Source organism: Boleophthalmus pectinirostris, unplaced genomic scaffold (genome assembly GCF_026225935.1).
Source record: "Boleophthalmus pectinirostris isolate CB_2022bp ecotype Guang Dong unplaced genomic scaffold, ASM2622593v1 HiC_scaffold_16, whole genome shotgun sequence".
NCBI classification, from domain to species: domain Eukaryota; kingdom Metazoa; phylum Chordata; class Actinopteri; order Gobiiformes; family Gobiidae; genus Boleophthalmus; species Boleophthalmus pectinirostris.
In genome coordinates, this window is record NW_026571095.1 from 29,574,013 (window position 1) to 29,594,673 (window position 20,661).

The following is a 20,661-nucleotide window of genomic DNA, read 5'->3' on the forward strand; positions in this document are numbered from 1 at the left end:
AAAATGAAAAAACAACAGTTTTCTTCATTATTTGTCTCCAAAACCAAAATGAAAAAACAGATAACGATTTGTTTTTTTCAGTTTTCGATTTTGTGTTTAAATGAAGAATGGAAAAAACTGATAATGTTTACGTGACTTCCGTGACTGCGATGCCGGACTTTTGCACCGCATACGGACTGAACCAGGACTGATCCAGGTCCGGGACCAGACTGAAACCAGAGCGGGACTGAGACAGGGACCAGACCGAGACCGAGATCAGACCAGGACCAGACCGGACCAGACCGGGACCAGACCGGGACCAGACCGGACCAGACCGGGACCAGAGGAGACTCTGAGCTTTGACTCCGAGCCTCCGCCCTGCCGTGGGCTCTGACCCTCCGGTCTGGTCTTGATCTCTGTCTCAGTCTGGTCCTGGTCTGGTCTTGGTCTGGTCCCGGTCTGGTCCTGGTCTGGTCTCGGTCTGGTCCCGGTCTCAGTTCTGATCTCAGTCTCGGTCTGGTCCTGGTCTGGTCCCTATCTGGTCCTGGTCTCAGTCCCGGTCTGGTCCTGGTCTGGTCCCGGTCTCCGTTCTGATCTCAGTCTCGGTCTGGTCCTGGTCTGGTCCCGCTCTGGTCCTGGTCTAGTCTCAGTCTCGGTCTGGTCCCTGTCTCAGTTCTGATCTCAGTCTCGGTCTGGTCCTGGTCTGGTCCCTATCTCGTCCTAGTCTGGTCCTGGTCTGGTCCCGGACCTGGATCAGTCCTGGTTCAGTCCGTATGCGGTGCAAAAGTCCGGCATCGCAGTCACAGAAGTCACGTAAAAGGGAAACGGCCTTTATCCGTTTTTCCATTTTCTTATTTTTGGTTTTATATTGAAAAACGAATGAACAAATGACACACGGATTCCCCACAACTGTTACACGTCTGCACACAAAATGAGAAACCTCGAAAAAGAAATGATTCAATTCAGTTATCGCTCAATAAGTAATAAGAAAATTGGAAGACCAGGTGGAAACACTGACAGACCAGAACGGTATTTTGAAAACGGAGCTGAAAATGTTAAAATCAAAATTGCCTGAACAAAACCGAGAAGAACACAGGATTCTGTTAAACGCTGAAAATGACCGCATCAGTGCACAAAATGAGAAACTCTGAAACAAATTATTTCATCTTGAGACAGAAACCTGGAAGATGAGTTGAAAACATTGGCAGACGGAAATGTTTTGAAAGAGGAATTTGATCAGTTAACATCAAAACTACCTTGAGAAGAACAAGAAGCGCGGCACGTTCAATTGAAATGACAAAAATTCTAAGAAGAAAGAGGAAATCTGAGGCATTAAAGGTCCAGTATGACATAAAAATGAAAAAATGAAGTATGATCATGTGACTTTTTAGCTGTTATAATGTGGTTACCTCATCAAAAACAGAATTGGACTTGTGTTTTGTTTCATTCAAATGTTTGAGTAACCCTTTATTATTAGTCTGTCTACATCTCCAAAGCTCAAAATTCTCTGTTCCACCTTGTGATGTCATGAAAATGTCAGGGACATATTTTTAAATTGTTGTGTTTTTAAGGCTACATTTCTATTACGCATTTCAAATATAAGAAGAAGTAATGTCAGACTCAGTGTTGTTTCATTGTAGTTCAAGTTTACTTCAGGGAAATTGGTTTAAACCTGGTTTTAGTCCTTTGTTAGTCCTGGTTTAGATCTGGATTTAGTCCTGATTTTAGTCCTGATTCTGGTCCTCATTTAAACCTGGTTTTAGGCTTGGTTTAGTCCTGGTTTTAGTCCTGGTTTAGTCCTGCTTTAGTCCTGATTTTAGTCCCGGTTTAGATCTGGATTTTGTCCAGATTTTAGTCCTGATTTTGGTCCTGATTTAAACCTGGTTTTAGTCCTGATTTTAATCCCGGTTTAGATCTGGATTTTGTCCTGATTTTAGTCCTGGTTTAGACCTGGTTTAAACCTGGTTTTAGTCCTGGTTTAGTCCTGGTTTATTCCTGATTTTAGACCTGGTTTTAGTCCTGGTTTAGTCCTGGTTTAGGTCTGGATTTAGTCCTGATTTTAGTCCTGGTTTAGACCTGATTTAAACCTGGTTTTAGTCCTGGTTTAGATCTGGATTTAGTCCTGATTTTAGTCCTGATTTAGACCTGATTTAAACCTGGTTTTAGTCCTGGTTTAGTCCTGGTTTAGATCTGGATTTAGTCCTGATTTTAGTCCTGGTTTAGTCCTAGTTAAATCTGGATTTAGTCCTGATTTTAGTCCTGGTTTAGACCTGGTTTGGATCTGGATTTAGTCCTGATTTTAGTCCTGGTTAAGACCTGGTTTAGATCTGGATTTAGTCCTGATTTTAGTCCTGGTTTAGTCCTGGTTTGGATCTGGTTTTAGTCCTGGTTTAGTCCAGTCATTTTATTTAAGTTGCACCAAAGTATTTTACGTCATGAAACACAACACAGTGAAACAATAACACAAATATAAAATAGATAAAATATGACATAAACGAGTGACTTTATACTCCAAGACAATAGTTTGAAGTAGAGCTCATGGGCTGCTGAACGCCATCTTGAAAAAATGTGTTTTTTAGGAGGGTTTTAAAGTGAAGTAGGGAGGAGCAAGAACTCAGGTTTTGGTGACGGACCCTCAGTCAAAAAGTTACACAATGCACCTTTAAATAATCAACAGTTTAGTAATTCTGTGTATTTCGTTTTATTGCGGACACTCATTTGTGCTTTCTGTTAATTATATTTTCTTGCGTTTTGTCAGTAATTGATTTATTTTGTTTTGTTTCGTTGCAGTTCATTTGTTTTCCTTTTAATTTCTTTGTTAACACTTGTATTAAACCTTGACAGTCGCCGCTATGGTTTATGTGAAAATATAAAAACGCGTGAATCAACAGCCGGTGAATCAAAGCCGCTCGTCTCCTTCACAACCTCAGGCCCGTTTTACGCACGTGTTTGATCCATGTTATGTTCCGCCGTCATCACAAACACGCCTGGAGGTGCGTTTCGTTTCATTCACGCGTATTTAAAGGCGCATTGTGTAACTTTCCTGGCGGAGATGTTATTGCTTGGATTGCAATGTTCCAAAGTATGTCATTAAAGGGTCTCGAAACACCAAAATCGCTTCTTTTTACTGATTAGCTGTGCAAATGTAGAACAATTCATCAGCCGGTTTCACTTCGTAGAAACCGTCTGACCTCACAGTGTTAGAATCCGTTCGCTCGACAGTTGGCAGGTACCTTTTTCATTTAATCAATCGTTAATTCTTCCGACGATCTAGAAAATTTTCGAATGGTCGTGATGTATGTAATGCACCACTAACGGGGCTAATTGGTATATTAAGATTTTCTCAAATCTCAGAAGAAGGACAATAACATCTTTCTCCTTGATAAAATTCACCAAACATTCTCTTTGTTCCAGCTTTAAATCCTCGACCTTAGGAATCATTGACGACACAGAATGTATGTCTCTTCGCTGATTGGCTGGTGCCCGAACTTGCACTTCTGGGGTTTTTACGAACCGTCTATTGTATTCCGATTCCTGACCTAATCATTGGAGAGAAATTAAATTGAGCGGAGATCAGTCTGTCTAGTGTAAATGGGTATAAAATAGAAATGTATACCCAATCCTGGCTTTGGTTTAAGTGCATATTTGTTAAAAATCTGACTTTTGGGTCAAAAGTCGTGTCTGCAACGGCCTCTTTAGGATCAACTACGACCAGTACGTTTGAATTTTTAGGTTGGGCTAACGACCGCCAGTGAGTCAGATGTCAGAGTCAGATTATTATTATGTGAGAGTCAGGTTATTACATGACGAGCGCAGTCCACGCCTTGTTTTATCGTTGTGCCTGTTGGTCAGCTGTCAATCATCCCTCTAGACCCCAAACCACAACCTCTCCCCCCAACCCACCAGGCACCGCCCACTCTGGAGGATTTTTCAGATTTTGCTTAGGGGTGGAGTAAAGCTTCGGGAGGGTGTTTAATGGCTCTTTAAACTTATCAATCTCCATAGGGACAAGCAGGAAATTTCGCTAGATCATATTTACAAGTGAGCCCTTACTCTTACAGTAAAGATACATGTTGATAAAGGCATTTTTGAGCAATAAAAACACCCATAATTTAAGTTATACAATATATAAATTAAAGTTTAATATCATACATTACAGGGAAAGCAATAGCATCTTCATGGTGACAGACCCAACCTGGAAAATTACACAATGCACCTTAAACACAGAAATCCTGAATATTTAGCCTGTGTTCTTCTCTCAAACTGAAAACACTCAGTTCCACCTTGTGATGTCATTGAGAAGTGATACAGGGAGAAAATGAAGAAAAGAAAAAAATACATAACACACTCAGATGGCCGATATCCAAAAGCATTTTTTATTTTTAAATTACATTTTGGCAAAAAGCCTTCATCAGATCATTTTTCTTGCTTTGGATCACAGTATAGTTTTAGAACTACCACTTGATGACATCACAATGTGGAACCGAGCATTTTGAGCTTTGGAAATGTAGACAGACTAATAATGGATTAAAGATTACGCAAACATGTGTGAATGAAACAAAACAAAACCCCAGGTCTGTTTTTGATGAGGTAACAACATTCTAACATGAATAAAAGCTCACAGGAGACTATTTAGTGTAATATAAATTATTGCTCTGTCTCTTCCTCCCTCCACGCGATCTCATTCTCCTTGGCTGGTTGCCGTTAGTTACATTTATAAACCCTTGAATTGAACGTCAAATCTCCACGAACACATTGCGCTCCTGCCTGCGCCTGTATCCGGGCAGGAGACAAATGTTTCTCGTTCTCAAAGAGCATTCGTCAGAGCTGGAAACAGACTCAATGGCATCAGCAGAATGAGACCCGTGTGGGCCCCAGGGTTATGCATTTTACATGTGAGGGCCTGGCTCTGGGGCCAGGGACGAGGGCCACTGCAGGAGTTTGAAGGGATATTCATTTTAATTTGAAGGGCCCAGATAAAGCTACTTTCTGATCTCTGTTATAATTAGGAGTGTAACAGTACATGTGTTTGTGCTGAACCAGTTCAGTCGGTTCCGTGCAGGGCTGTGCACGAGTGAATTCATGCAATTAGTGTGTGTTTACATGTGCAGCTACACAGAGGCTCGGCTCTTTAATATTCACAAGGGAACTCGTCTGTTATTGGGGCAGTGTTTCCTGCAGAGATTTAGGACGGCCGCCTTCACAACAATTGCCCCCTGCCTTAACTACGTCCCTCCGAACCACGTGAATCCTTTTAAAACTACGGTCGTTGCGTTCTGGTCCTCACCCCCACACACCCCCACACCCCACACCCCACCCCACACCCCACACCCCCACACCCACACCCCCACACCCCACACCCCACACCCCCACACCCCCACACCCCACACCCCACACCCCACACCCCACACCCCACACCCCCACACCCCCACACCCCCCACACCCACCCCCACACCCCCACACCCCACACCCCCCACACACCCCACACCCCACACCCCACACCCCACACCCCACACCCCACACCCCACACCCCACACCCCCACACCCCACACCCCACACCCCCACACCCCACACCCCACACCCCACACCCCACACCCCACACCCCACACACCCCACACCCACACCCCACACCCACACCCCACACCCCACCCCCACACACCCCCACACACACCCCACACCCACACCCCACACCCCACACCCACACCCCACACCCCACACCCCCACACACCCACACCCCACACCCCACACCCCCACACCCCCACACCCCCACACCCCCACACACCCCCACACCCCCACACCCCCACACCCCACACCCCACACCCCACACCCCCACACCCCACCCCCACACCCCACACCCACACCCCCACACCCCACACCCACACCCCCACACCCCACACCCCACACCCCACACCACCCACAGTTCCCACACCCCACCCAACCACCAACTGCACACAACCCACACCAACCAACCCAACAACCAAAAACTGGCCAAAACCCAAGTGAACTGTTACACGCCTTTACTTTTTGAAGTTTTTATATAATCTTTAAAGTTTGCTTACAGAAATATTTTATTTAATTTATTAATTGATTAACACTTTGCATTTAATAAAATTAATAAACACCCAAAGAAACAACAAGCAAATTTTGGTTTTGCATTTTGTTCTATTCTGTACCGAAAATGAACTGAACCGTGACCTCAAAACCGAGGTACGAACTAAACCATGATTTTTGTGTAACATTACACTCCTGGTTTCTTCATCACAAACAGACTTGGACTTGTGTTTTGTTTCATTCACATGTTTAACTCACAAACCCTGCAGATTTAGGCTGAGTTCTTCTCTCTCTCTCTCTGTTCCACCTTGTGATGTCATGTGGTAACAAAGGTGCTCCACTGTGTTTTTGAACTCCATACACCTTCACTAGAATCATTTGGATATTTTCAGGCCTGAACCATAGACTCAGTCAATCATCCACATGCTTTGTCTGGAATGTTCCACAGTCTGGCATTAAAGTTTCTATCTTCATGGAGACCAAACCAGACCAAGTTACAGGTCAGATCTGTGGAGAATCGACCCCGCTCACAGTCAGAATGTGTTTTTCTATGTAATTTTGAGCTATAAAACCACCTGTAATTGAATAAATGTAAGGTAGAGCTGTTTAATGTCACACCGTGGAACATTCCAGGTGAAGCAGGTGACGGACCCCCAACCAAAAAGTTACACAGTGCACCTTTAACTCCAGAAAAGGCAAAATTGGCAAGTTCAGACAAATTTCCAGTTAGATTTTCACAGCAAAACGAAGTAAGAATTTTTAAACTGGCTATTTTTTCATGATTCTGTTTTGAATGTCCCCAAAACTGTCTTTTTAAAAAAAATTTTAATCTGAAAACATTACACGATGAAAAACTTGTAATACATTTTTTCTGTGACTAACTACAGCAAAAGTTTCAAACTGATATCTCTAGATTTTCTTTATTTTTTTTCCTATTCCCCTGCAGTGTCTTTTAAGTTATTCTGTTTGGATGAAAAAGCAATTTATATCTGTAACAAAATATAATCAACAGAAAACACAAATGAATGCCCACAACAAAATGAAACGCACCGAATTATTAAATTGTTGATTATTTAAAGTTATACCCAGAAGTTTTAAATTTATATCTCTAGATTTTCTCGTATTCTTCTGCAGCGTCTTTTGAGTTATCCTGTTTTTAACCAACCAGTCATTTCTGTGTATATCATCTCCATTTCTCCAGGACCACACGGACTCCGCTGCCAATCTTCACTCTTTTCATTTGCTGCAGATTTGGGGACTGGGTAAACACTTAAACAGGCCTAATTTCAGTCCTGGGTGAGAGAGGGAGGGTCTGGAGAGGGGATGGAGGAGAGGGTGATTGCTTTGGGGCTTGGTGGGTCTGACGCCTCCCTCAGAGGAGCAGCAGGATGGAGCATTCGTCTGAAAATATCAGGCTGAACCCGAGAGGCAGAGCAGGGGCCAATCTCCACACTCCAGCACACTGGTTATGACTCTATTAAGGCTGCACAACTTTGGGGGGGAAAGTCCAATTGTGATTTCGCGAATTTAAAGAGCTATTTCGTTTTGATTGCCATAAATTTGCGAAGACTCGATTTGATTCTCGAGGATTATAACAACATTTTTGCTCCGTGTGTAACAGCTCTTGTAAGTACAGGTGTCGCAACATCAAATTTCAGTTTAAAGGTCCTGTATTATGTAAATTGGATTCTTGTGAGCTTTTAGGGTACGTTCAGACTGCAGCTTCAAGTGACCCAAATCCGATTTTTTCAACCCTATGCGACCGGTATCTGATGTTTTAATGACAGTCTGAACCACACAGATCTAAGGCTACGTTCAGACTGCAGGGCTTAACGCTCAATTTGGATTTTTTTGTGAAATTCCATGTTTTTGCGAGGTCGTTCACATTTCCAATCAAATGTGACTTGTATGTGACTCCAGTGTGAACATTAAACAGCCCAAAAGTGTCCTGCATGTGCACTGGAGACACGATGACGTCAACCGCAGTGAGCGTGTTCTGTGTTTACGGAAGTTGTCCAAACATGGACGCGAGCACTGAGCACCTGGAGATTTTAATGTTCCTCTTGTACCGGAGCCAGAACATGAACAACTTACTTGTTTTAAGGAGGAGATTGAGAAGGAGAAGGACGAGGTTTTTGGCCGTGGTGTTTTGTGGGGCAGTGGCAGCGACGTCCGTAGAAAGGAACGTGTGGATGTGGAGACGGAGCCAAGAGTGGTGAGTGGTGATGTGCTTCGCTTCAGTGACACGGAGTTCATTAACAATTTTTGCCTACTTCAGCGCAGAATAGTGACGTTTATGTCTTGTTGATAACGTGTAGGTCGGATGAATGCGCTTTGGCCGTTCACACTGAAGTCGCATGTCAAAAGATCGGATATGTATGTTTTAGGAGCACATCTACAAGTGTCCTGGCGTCGCATTTGAAAAAATCGGATCTGTGTCGTTCAGACTGTCATTAAAAGATCAGATACAGGTCACATAGGGGCCAAAAAATCTGATTTGGGTCACTTCAGGCTGCAGTCTGAACGTAGCCTAATTTTTTCAAATGTGACCCAGGCCACTTGGATATGTGCTCCTAAAACCGATACATATCTGATCTTTTGACATGGATTTCAGTCTGAACGGCCAAGGTGCATTCATCCCACCTACATGTCATAAAAACATGGTAACAAGCTCCTATTACAGCCCAACTCCGACGCATTTGCTCACTGAAATAGACCGTCGAAGATGTGTTACCTCCTGCATAAGGTTACCTCCTCCTGTGATATAAGTAGGCACTCACAAATGTACACAAATGTTCTTCTCATTATACGAAACTTGTGTATGAACTCCGTGTCAGTGAAGCAGTGAAGCACATAACAATCCCTCCACTCTTGGCTGTGGCTCCACGTTGCTGCCACTGCCCCACAAAACACCGTGACCAAAAACCTCGTCCTTCTCCTTCTCAATCTCCTCCTTAAAACAAATAAGCTGTACATGTTCTGGCTTCCTGTACGACAGTTAGGCGACTTCCGTAAACACTGAGCACGCTCGCTTCGTGTGACGTCATCGTGTCCTTCAAGGCTCATGCGGGACACTTTTGGGGCATTTTAAGTTCACACTGGAGATCACATACAAGTCGCGTTTAATTGGAAATGTGAACGACCTCGCAAAATAATTGGATTTCACATAAAAAATCCAAATTGAGCCTTAAGCCCTGTAGTCTGAACGAAGCCTTAGTCATGTTATAATGCCGCTACCTCATCAAAAACATTCCTGGAATTGTGTTTTGTTCCATTCAAATGTTTTGAGTAATCCTTTTATAATAGTCTGGGTACATCTCCAAAACTCAAAATGCTCTGTTGCACCTTGTGATGTCATGAAGCTGTTTAGTAAAGATCGGCAATACCAGGACCGAAATGATCCAAATGATTCTAGTGAAGGTGTGTGGAGTTTAAAAACACAGTGGAGCATTTTCTGTATTACCACACGAGCTACTACCTCCTGCACATCGCATCAGGTTTGTGAAGTCGTAGTGTACAGTTTTGTGTCACGTTTGTGTATATTTATGTAGAATTGTCGTGTGGGAGCATTGGACAAAGTCACACAGTGGGTTTGAATAGGGCCTCGGAGAGATCACTAGATTACTCAGACATGCATAAACTAAACCTCTTCAGTCCCCTCTTTTTTCGTTGCTGTAATAAAAATACAACATGCCGTATTCGTGGCTGTATCTAAAGAAAGACGCTGTTATTAATCAAAACTCAAAACAATTTCCTTTCCCATCGAGTTTCATCTCAGTACATAAATACATGAAGCATAAATACAATGTAATTTACTTCTCCACTCCCACACAGAGTACGCCCGCCTCCCTCTCACACGGGGATCATCAGCCTTTCATATTTCAATTACCATAAACTGTAATGGGAATACCGCACACCAGGTCTGTTTTCAAAGCTGGAAAACAGACTCGGATTACACGGAAATATACCGTAGTTCACATGAGACACACACAAGGCGCTTTTAGATCAATGGAAAGTCTAATGAAAGAGGAAAAACGCTGGAGAGGTGAGTTTGAAGGTTTAAAGGTCCAGTATTACACAAATCGACTCTTGTAAGCTTTAAGTCATGGGATAATGTTGTTAACTCCTCATAAACAGACCTGGAGTTGTGTTTTGTTTCATTCACACGTGTAGTAACACTGCATCATTGCACCATCTACATCTCCAAAGCTCAAAATGCTACCACCTTCTGATAACATGTAGTAATAGTCAAGTTCATCAAGTTAACAGTGAGTTTTTCATGATCTAAAGTGAATTTTCCATGACTTTACAGCGCCTACATTTGGGTCCGGTCAAGTGGTAACAGAGGGAAAACAGGGGGAAAGAAATTTAAAGTTAAACCTGTGATATTCTTTCAAGTTGTTGACAAAAAATTTAAAAACTCATGTCGGTAACGGAGGGAATGAAATATGCAGCACTTTTTGGGCAGTAAATACAAACAGTGATAACTAGTGGTTCTCACTTACATATCCTTAACAAACTGGTTTGAATATTTGCTTCATATAGTTTTCTACCATATGGTACAAGATTAGGTTGAAAAACCTCTTACTTTTTGAGTAATGAGATTTTTTATGAAGAAAGGTCATGGTAACGGAAAATTGTTCAAACAAATAGAAGGTGCATGATTTTGCATAATTTGTCGCTTTTTTCTTCCAAATACTTTAATATTACTTCAAAATGAAAGGAAACTATTTCTATAAAATATGTCAGTCCTTCCAAGCAAATTTTTATCATTTTAAACACATTTTTAAAAAAAAAATCATGTACCTTCATCAACAGTTCAAAGATGGAATAACACAAGATATGATGAAATACATCAGTTTATTTACATGATTTGCAGGTCTTTGAAATTTGGGAAATAATTTTTGTTCCATGTTTCATACATGGTCTGTTTAAAACGTATGTAACTTTAGAACCAAAAATGGTACAGAAAAAATTTAAACAGTTTCATAAACTAGAGTACATATGTATCTGTTGAATACATTTTTTATATCAGATGCATTAACTTGAATTTTTGGCCTTGATGTTTACTTCTACTTGACCGGGACCATGTGTAGAATTGATCAGACTTTTAGAGCTAAATATGAAATGTGAACCGTTTCCTCTCACCTTATGATTTGGTATTATAGTTTTTTAACATTCAAAATACTGTCAGTGCATTTATTGTCATCTCTTTTAAACAAAAGGCGCACACTTTCGGAAAATAATCATAATAGTCTAATGATAACTTAACAGAACGATGTAGTTGCGTGAAAGAGATACTAAAATTCCATGACTTTTCCAAAACTTTCATTGAATTTACAAAATCCCATGACTTTCCTAGGCCTGGAAAATGACATTTAAAATTTTCATGACTTTTACAGGATTTCCATGACCGTGGGAAGCCTGTAGTTAATAGCTAGGTGCACTATGTCATTTTTCTAGTTTCCATGGAGATATTATTGCTTCGCCTTGATTATTCAACAGTATGATGTTTAAATTGGTCATCTTCCACGCATTTAGATTGATGGTGTTTTTATTGCTCAAAATGCCTTGGAAAATCATGCATTATTTTTGTGAGCGCGGTCGCCTCTCTACAGATCTGGCATGTAACGTGTCCTATTGACCTACTTGTCACTACAGAGATGGATAAGATAAAGATATGGTGGAACATGTCATGGTTGCGGACCCTCCAGAAAGGTTACACTGTGCACCTTTAACCTTTTGACGGGCTGTTCCAGGTATGAAATGATCCAAATTATTCTAGTGAACATGTATTGGGAGTGGAGCGCTTCCTTCCCTTACCACATAATATGGAGTAAGAAAGCTTTCATAAATATGTGTGTACAGAGGAGAGAAATCCGTGCATATGTGGGTGTAGTTGAGCATAAAATAAATATTCATAAACTCTAGAATGAGTCCAGTCGTACATAAAATGTACTGTGTGTATTTTGTCCATCAGAATACGAACTGAAAAGTTATGACATCAAGAATTACAATCACAAAATGAAAATGTACGATTACACTTTCTTCAGTACGAATATGAATTCACAGACACGACGTTACTGTCAAAAATACTTCTTCACTTCACAGGCTTTATTTACTGAGCAGAAGATACAGCAATTGAGATGCTGAACGTTTGCACCGCATACGGACTGAACCAGGACTGAACCAGGACTGAACCAGGACTGAACCAGGACTGAACCAGGACTGAACCAGGACTAACCCAGAACAGAACCAGGAATAAACCAGGACTGAACCAGGACTGAAACCAGGACTAAACCAGGACTGAACCAGGACTAAACCAGGACTAAACCAGGACTGAACCAGGACTAAACCAGGACTGAACCAGGACTAAACCAGGACTGAACCAGGACTGAACCAGGACTAAACCAGGACTGAACCAGGACTAAACCAGGACTAAACCAGGACTGAACCAGGACTGAACCAGGACTAAACCAGGACTGAACCAGGACTAAACCAGGACTGAACCAGGACTGAACCAGGACTAAACCAGGACTAAACCAGGACTGAACCAGGACTGAACCAGGACAGAACCAGGACTGAACCAGGACTGAAAAAGGACTGAACCAGGACTGAACCAGAACAGAACCAGGACAAACCCAGAACAGAATCAGGACTGAACCAGGACTGAACCAGGACTGAACCAGGACTAAACCAGGACTAAACCAGGACTGAACCAGGACTAAACCAGGACTGAACCAGGACTGAACCAGGACTAAACCAGGACTGAACCAGGACTAAACCAGGAACTAAACAGGACTGAACCAGGACTAAACCAGGACTGAACCAGGACTGAACCGGGACTAACCCAGAACAGAACCAGGACTGAACCAGGACTAAACCAGGACAAACCAGGACTGAACCAGGACTAAACCAGGACTGAACCAGGACTGGACTGAACCAGGACTAAACAGGACTAAACCAGGACTGAACCAGGACTGAACCAGGACAGAACCAGGACTGAACCAGGACTGAAAAAGGACTGAACCAGGACTGAACCAGAACAGAACCAGGACAAACCCAGAACAGAACCAGGACTGAACCAGGACTAAACCAGGACTAAACCAGGACTGAACCAGGACTAAACCAGGACTGAACCAGGACTGAACCAGGACTAAACCAGGACTGAACCAGGACTAAACCAGGACTAAACCAGGACTGAACCAGGACTAAACCAGGACTGAACCAGGACTAAACCAGAACAGAACCAGGACTGAACCAGGACTAAACCAGGACTGAACCAGGACTGAAAAAGGACTGAACCAGGACTAACCCAGAACAGAACCAGGACTAAACCAGGACTGAACCAGGAACCAACTGAACAGAACCAGACTAACCAGGACTGAACCGAACCAGGACTGAACCAGGACTAAACCAGGACTAAACCAGGACTAACCAGGACTAAACAGGACTGAAAGGACTGAACCAGGACTAAACCAGGACTGAACTAGGACTGAACCAGGACTAAACCAGGACTAAACCAGGACTAAACCAGGACTGAACCAGGACTGAACCAGGACTGAACTAGGACTGAACCAGGACTAAACCAGGACTAAACCAGGACTAAACCAGGACTGAACCAGGACTGAACCAGGACTAAACCAGGACTGAACCAGGACTGAACCAGGACTGAACCAGGACTGAACTAGGACTGAACCAGGACTGAAAAAGGACTGAACCAGGACTAAACCAGGACTGAACCAGGACAAACCCAGAACAGAACCAAGACTGAACCAGGACTAAACCAGGACTGAACTAGGACTAAACCAGGACTAAACCAGGACTGAACCAGAACAGAACCAGGACAAACCCAGAGCAGAACCAGAACAGAACCAGGACTGAACCAGGACTGAACCAGGACTGAACCAGGACAAACCCAGAACAGAACCAGGACTGAACCAGGACTAAACCAGGACTGAAAAAGGACTGAACCAGGACTAAACCAGGACTGAACCAGGACTGAACCGGGACTAACCCAGAACAGAACCAGGACTGAACCAGGACTAACCCAGAACAGAACCAGGACTGAACCAGGACAGAACTAGGACTAAACCAGGACTAAACCAGGACTGAACCAGGACTGAACCAGGACAGAACCAGGACTAAACCAGGACTGAACCAGGACAGAACCAGGACTAAACCAGGACTAAACCAGGAGTGAACCAGGACTAAACCAGGACTAAACCAGGACTGAACCAGGACTAAACCAGGACTAAACCAGGACTAAACCAGGACTGAACTAGGACTGAACCAGGACTAAACCAGGACTGAACCAGGACAGAACCAGGACTAAACCAGGACTGAATCAGGACTAAACCAAGACTAAACCAGGACTAAACCAGGACTGAACCAGGACTAAACCAGGACTGAACCAGGACTGAACCAGGACTGAACCAGGACTGAACCAGGACTGAACTAGGACTGAACCAGGACTGAAAAAGGACTGAACCAGGACTAAACCAGGACTGAACCAGGACAAACCCAGAACAGAACCAAGACTGAACCAGGACTAAACCAGGACTGAACTAGGACTAAACCAGGACTAAACCAGGACTGAACCAGAACAGAACCAGGACAAACCCAGAACAGAACCAGGACTGAACCAGGACTAAACCAGGACTGAAAAAGGACTGAACCAGGACTAAACCAGGACTGAACCAGGACTGAACCGGGACTAACCCAGAACAGAACCAGGACTGAACCAGGACAGAACTAGGACTAAACCAGGACTAAACCAGGACTGAACCAGGACAGAACCAGGACTAAACCAGGACTGAACCAGGACTAAACCAGGACTAAACCAGGACTGAAAAAGGACTGAACCAGGACTAAACCAGGACTGAACCAGGACTGAACCGGGACTAACCCAGAACAGAACCAGGACTAAACCAGGACTGAACCAGGACTGAACCAGGACTGAACCAGGACTAAACCAGGACTGAACCAGGACTGAACCAGGACTAAACCAGGACTAAACCAGGACTGAACCAGGACTGAACCAGGACTGAACCAGGACTGAACAAGGACTGAACCAGGACTAAACCAGGACTAAACCAGGACTGAACCAGGACTGAACCAGGACTGAACCAGGACTGAACAAGGACTGAACCAGGACTGAACCGGGACTAACCCAGAACAGAACCAGGACTAAACCAGGACTAAACCAGGACTGAGCCAGGACTGAACCAGGACAAACCCAGAACAGAACCAGGACTGAACCAGGACTAAACCAGGACTGAAAAAGGACTGAACCAGGACTAAACTAGGACTGAACCAGGACTGAACCGGGACTAACCCAGAACAGAACCAGGACTGAACCAGGACAGAACTAGGACTAAACCAGGACTAAACCAGGACTGATTCCAGGACTAAACCAGGACTAAAGAGGACCCATTCAGTAAAACATGACAAGTGGACTAATTTGAGACTTTATGAATATTTATTTTATGCTCAGTCTTGCCTCAGTACAGATTTGTTGTAGAAGCAGCTCTTGAGGTCAAAATAAGTTTAATTATAAAGCGTTTCCTTGTCAGATCATCATGAAGTGTGCTGTCAGCATGCTAGTCGTTTTTAGCTTTACTGTGACAGCAAAACTTCGCTCCGTGGTGAATAATGAAGAATAATGAAGTAAGTAAGGAATAACTTTGGACCGCTGCAAAACTTTTAAAATAAACTTGTGTTTTTCATGTTTTTGAGACCTTTAACTTATTTTGAAGAAAGAAAAATACAGGATTTGAGAAGAAAAAAGACAATTAATGGTGTGCATTAAAGGTATGTGCAGTTTGTGTGGGAATCAAATGAAAATATGTGTCTTGTCAGTCTTGCTATCATGAAATAGTTGAGGCTGTAAACACACGCTCGAGTTCAAAAAGCACAAAAATCTATTTCTGAACAGTAGAAGTTCGTAGGAGAAACGTTGACATTCAAAACAAACGTATTAGAAGTAGATATTCGAAGTTTCTATACTTCCTATATTGATTTTGCAGAGGTGGGACCAAATCGTTATTTTGCAAGTCTCAAGTCTTTGACCTCAAGTACGAGTCAAGTCCCAAGTCAAATACAGGCAAGTCCAAGTCGAGTTTCAGGTCACTGGCCCGTAAGTCCAAGTCAAATCCAAGTCGTCTGCTTTAAGCTTCAAGTCATTTCAAGTCTTTAAACCAAAGTATCACTTAGATTTTGCAATTTATATGAATTTTAAACTAAATTGTAACTTAAAAAGTCATGGTATATTTATATATGAGTATGTAAGAGTTGTAGAAATGCATTTTTTTCCTTTTTAAATGTCTTGACAAGATCTAAGGGTGAAACATTACGGTCAGAATAGAAATAATTAAGATTTGAAAGTGCTTAATAACAGTTATTTTATCAGGTAGTCTGCGCTGAAATGGAAGGATCATGTTTTTTGTAGTTCCCTCGTTTTTTCTGTATTGTACTGTATATTCTCTGTAGTACATTTGAGGATACCACATCACAGTACTTCAGTGACAACCAAAGTGACAAATGGAAAAGTGGGACAGACGTGTTACAGTTTGTTCCTGTAAAGTTAAGAACTAGATAAAAGTTTTAAGGAGGATTTCTAGGAGAAGCATCAAGTCTTCTCAAGTCACAGGGTCCAAGTCCTCATCAATTCCCAAGTCACTGATCTTCAAGTCCGAGTCAAGCCCCAAGTCTTAGTCCATTTTATCAAGCCAAGTCCTACAAATAGTCACAACTTACAAGTCCCCTCTGTTGTCGAAGTTTTCAGCTTATCCAAGAAGGGGTGGAAGTAAAGGGCTTGAGACCAACTGGACGTCTTAAGCAGGAGAAGTTTATTTACCATCAATAATACATGAAAAGTCCACATAGTATGATTTCAAAAGTGAGTCTTCAAGGCCCTTGACTCTGCTTCCAAAGGAGGAGGTTTTATAAAGCAAGTGGTGAGACTCTGAAGGCCAGTAGACACTAGTTAGACAGCAATATGCCACAATTCAGATAATGGTATGCCAATGGTATGCCAAGGGAAGATCATGGTGTAAATATAGCTTTTGTGAGTCAATGTTAAACTGAGATGTATGTGGAAGATAAATTACTTAAATTCTCTTACACCCCACCTCTGATTTTGTATTATATATTGACAAATGACATTAACTGGAATCGTGAAATCAACCTCTGTATCCTCGACTTTCGCCTTTCTGTTTACATCATTTTGAAGACTCCGAAGATGTGTGTTTTAAATTGTTAATCGCTATGGCAACAGTTCTACTTGAAACTCATGGAAAGACGTGACGTGTTTAGGGACATTTTTTGGTGGAGTAAAGATGCCGCTGATCGGTGAGTCGACTAAAAAGAGAGCGTGAAAAACGCTCTCAGAACCGTTACGTTTCTCTGCGTATCTGACCCAAATTGCACTCACAAGGCTACAGTTCAAGCCAAAAACCTCTGAATGGTGAATGTACGTTTTCCGTGTGGCTCTGACCTCTTGTTTGGGGATGCTCAGGTAGCCTTGGTGGGGCTTGTAGGCTCTGTAGGGCTGTTTGAACATCCAGTGTCCCCCAAAACCCTGTCCGAACACGGGCTGGAGCAGGAAGTAAGGCTTCTCCGACAGATTCACCACCACCACGAAGAGGGACACCACCACGATCAGGCTGGTGGCGATCAGGGACTTCCTCTGAGGACACAACACAACAGCAGGGTCAGAGTTTAGTAAGTGATATCGTGATTAGTAATATTGTGATATCGTATCGTCAAAAGTCTCTCGATAATACCGTGGACCATTACAAAATATCAAATCTGACGTCCCTTTGCTTAAATTCATTGCTATGGTGCAGCAATACATAAAAGAAACAGAGGGAACTACATAGACCATGATCCTTTGCTCTGTTTCTGTCCAATTTAAACAACGAAATACAATATATTATGAAGCACTTTTAAATCTTAACTCTTTGATTTATGACAGAACCAAAGGCTTGTTTTTAAAGGCATTTTTAAAGAAAAAAGTCATACTATTACATCCCTAAACAATAATGAATATAACAGATCTGCAAAATATTGAAAAAATGCATCAGCTGATTGGAAATAATGGACATTAGATCTAAGTTACAAAATGTTACATGATGTTTACAATTTTTGAGACAACACATCTCACGTTAAAAATGGATTGTGGCCATTTACACTAACAAAGACCTAACAAGGACCTAACAAAGACCTAACAAAGACCTAACAAGGACCTAACAAGGACCTAACAAAGACCTAACAAGGACCTAACAAAGACCTAACAAGGACCTAACAAGGACCTAACAAAGACCTAACAAGGACCTAACAAAGACCTAACAAAGACCTAACAAGGACCTAACAAGGACCTAACAAAGACCTAACAAAGACCTAACAAAGACCTAACAAAGACCTAACAAGGACCTAACAAGGACCTAACAAAGACCTAACAAGGACCTAACAAGGACCTAACAAGGACCTAACAAGGACCTAACAAGGACCTAACAAGGACCTAACAAGGACCTAACAAAGACCTAACAAGGACCTAACAAGGACTAACAAAGACCTAACAAAGACCTAACAAGACCTAACAAGGACCTAACAAGGACCTAACAAGGACCTAACAAAGACCTAACAAGGACCTAACAAGGACCTAACAAGGACCGAACAAAGACCTAACAAGGACCTAACAAGGACCTAACAAGGACCTAACAAAGACCTAACAAGGACCTAACAAGGACCTAACAAGGACCTAACAAAGACCTAACAAAGACCTAACAAGGACCTAACAAGGACCTAACAAGGACCTAACAAGGACCGAACAAAGACCTAACAAAGACCTAACAAGGACCTAACAAGGACCTAACAAGGCTCTAACAAGGCTGAGGTAAGAAGCTACACTAGGCTCTGGATTACTGGTATTCTTTTCGTTGGGATTTTATTTTATTTTAAAGGGCCTATATTATGCTATTTTCCATATCGATGTTATAATATTGTTTCCTTGTGGCAAAAGAAGAAATTTAATTTGTCAGCTGGATAAAAGTTTATTTTGGTCGAGTACGTTTCGCAGCTCATCCAAGCTGCTTCTTCAGTTCTGGTCAGACGCTGGTGGACACTTCCTTATATCTACCTGCAGGGAGGAGCTAACTACACTGAAACTATTCTGAAACTAACACATGTACTTGTTTAGGATGGAGTTGTAAATAGGAGATAGATGATGTCACTACAACACTGGAGAAGCAAACAGCAACTTCACAAGAGGATGTACCAACACAGACGAGAGAGCAATAGTGGACCTCAGTCTCATGTACATGCTGTGAGGTACAGATCTGAGCCAGAGTAAAGAATTGGTTAGAGAGGGGAGTTGAAGAGGCTATTTTTGTTATAAAAAAAAAAAAAGAGAGAGAATCCTTCCTTAAACATAAATGGAGAACTCAGACATCATCTATCTCCTATGTACAACTCCATCCTCAAAACTAAATCAAAACAAACAAACAAAACAATAGGGATAGAGAGGTCAGGCCCTGAGGTGTGAAAGCTTCATTATGGCCCTGAATGATTCTGCTAATATGACCCCACACACAGTTCAATAGGCCTACCAAACTAACAGAAACTGTAAACAAGTATGTGTGTTAGTTTTAGAGTAGTTTTAGTGTAGTTAGCTCCTCCCTTCTGACAGACATAAGGCAGTGTCCACCAGCATCTGACCAGAACTGAACTTGGATGAGCTACGAAACATATTCGACCAAAACAAACTTTTGTCCAGCTGACAAACTGAATTTCTTCTTTTGCTATGGAGTCTACCTGGACGACTGAGGGGTTGTACACACATTGTTTCCTCATCACAAACAAACCTGGAGTTGTGAAGGGAAGAGGTAGAGAGCGCTTCACTGGGTCATAAAAAAGTCAAAAGTAGCAGTACGGGTGCGCTACGAAGGTTAAACTTGAAATCTGAACAGAATGTAGCCCTTACTGAAAAATGTAAAGGTGGGCAAGGTACAAACCCGAGGCACAGTGACTGAATATATTAAAAGTGCTTCATCACATAGACCAGCAAGATGGACGTCGTCAGGGCAGACCCGGAGTTGTGTTTCGTTTCATTCGCACATGTTTAACACACAAACCCTGCATATTTACCCTGAGTTCTTCTCTCAAACGGAGCGGAAAACACTCTGCTCCACCTTGTGATGTCATGTGGTAATACAGGAAGTGCTCCGCTGTGTTTTTAAACTCCATACACCTCCAATCTCTACACAACTAAAGGTAGAAGGAGCTGATAACTTGAAAACTACCGCTTCGTGACATCACAGGGTTTAACAGAGGATTTAGAGCTTTAGAGAAGTGCACAGACTAATTACATTAGACTTAAACACGTGTGAATGAAAACAAAAGTAAACAACTCCAGGTCTGTTTTTGAGGAGGTAACAGCATTATAACATGACTTAAACCTCACAAGACCAGTGCAGCCTGTGTGAGGCTTTGTGATAAATTATTATATGATTTATATGATTAACATATTCAGGGTTAAACATACACTTTTTTTTTTTTTTTTTGTGATCAAATTTTTATTCAGGAGTTATCATTTGCAGTTAAGTATACATGTTCCTGTTGGCATTGCAT

At 42.3% G+C, this 20,661-nt stretch overlaps 1 protein-coding gene across 2 annotated transcripts in view; it reads right to left on the reverse strand.

The window, feature by feature from the left end:
* st6galnac3 (ST6 (alpha-N-acetyl-neuraminyl-2,3-beta-galactosyl-1,3)-N-acetylgalactosaminide alpha-2,6-sialyltransferase 3) overlaps nt 1-20,661 on the reverse strand; it is a 278,580-nt gene that overhangs the window by 183,239 nt on the left and 74,680 nt on the right. For both annotated transcript variants that reach the window (XM_020919867.2, XM_055152090.1), the window contains exon 2: nt 17,528-17,719. In XM_020919867.2, the coding sequence (XP_020775526.1) occupies nt 17,528-17,719 (192 nt within the window). The remainder of the gene's footprint in view (nt 1-17,527; nt 17,720-20,661) is intronic.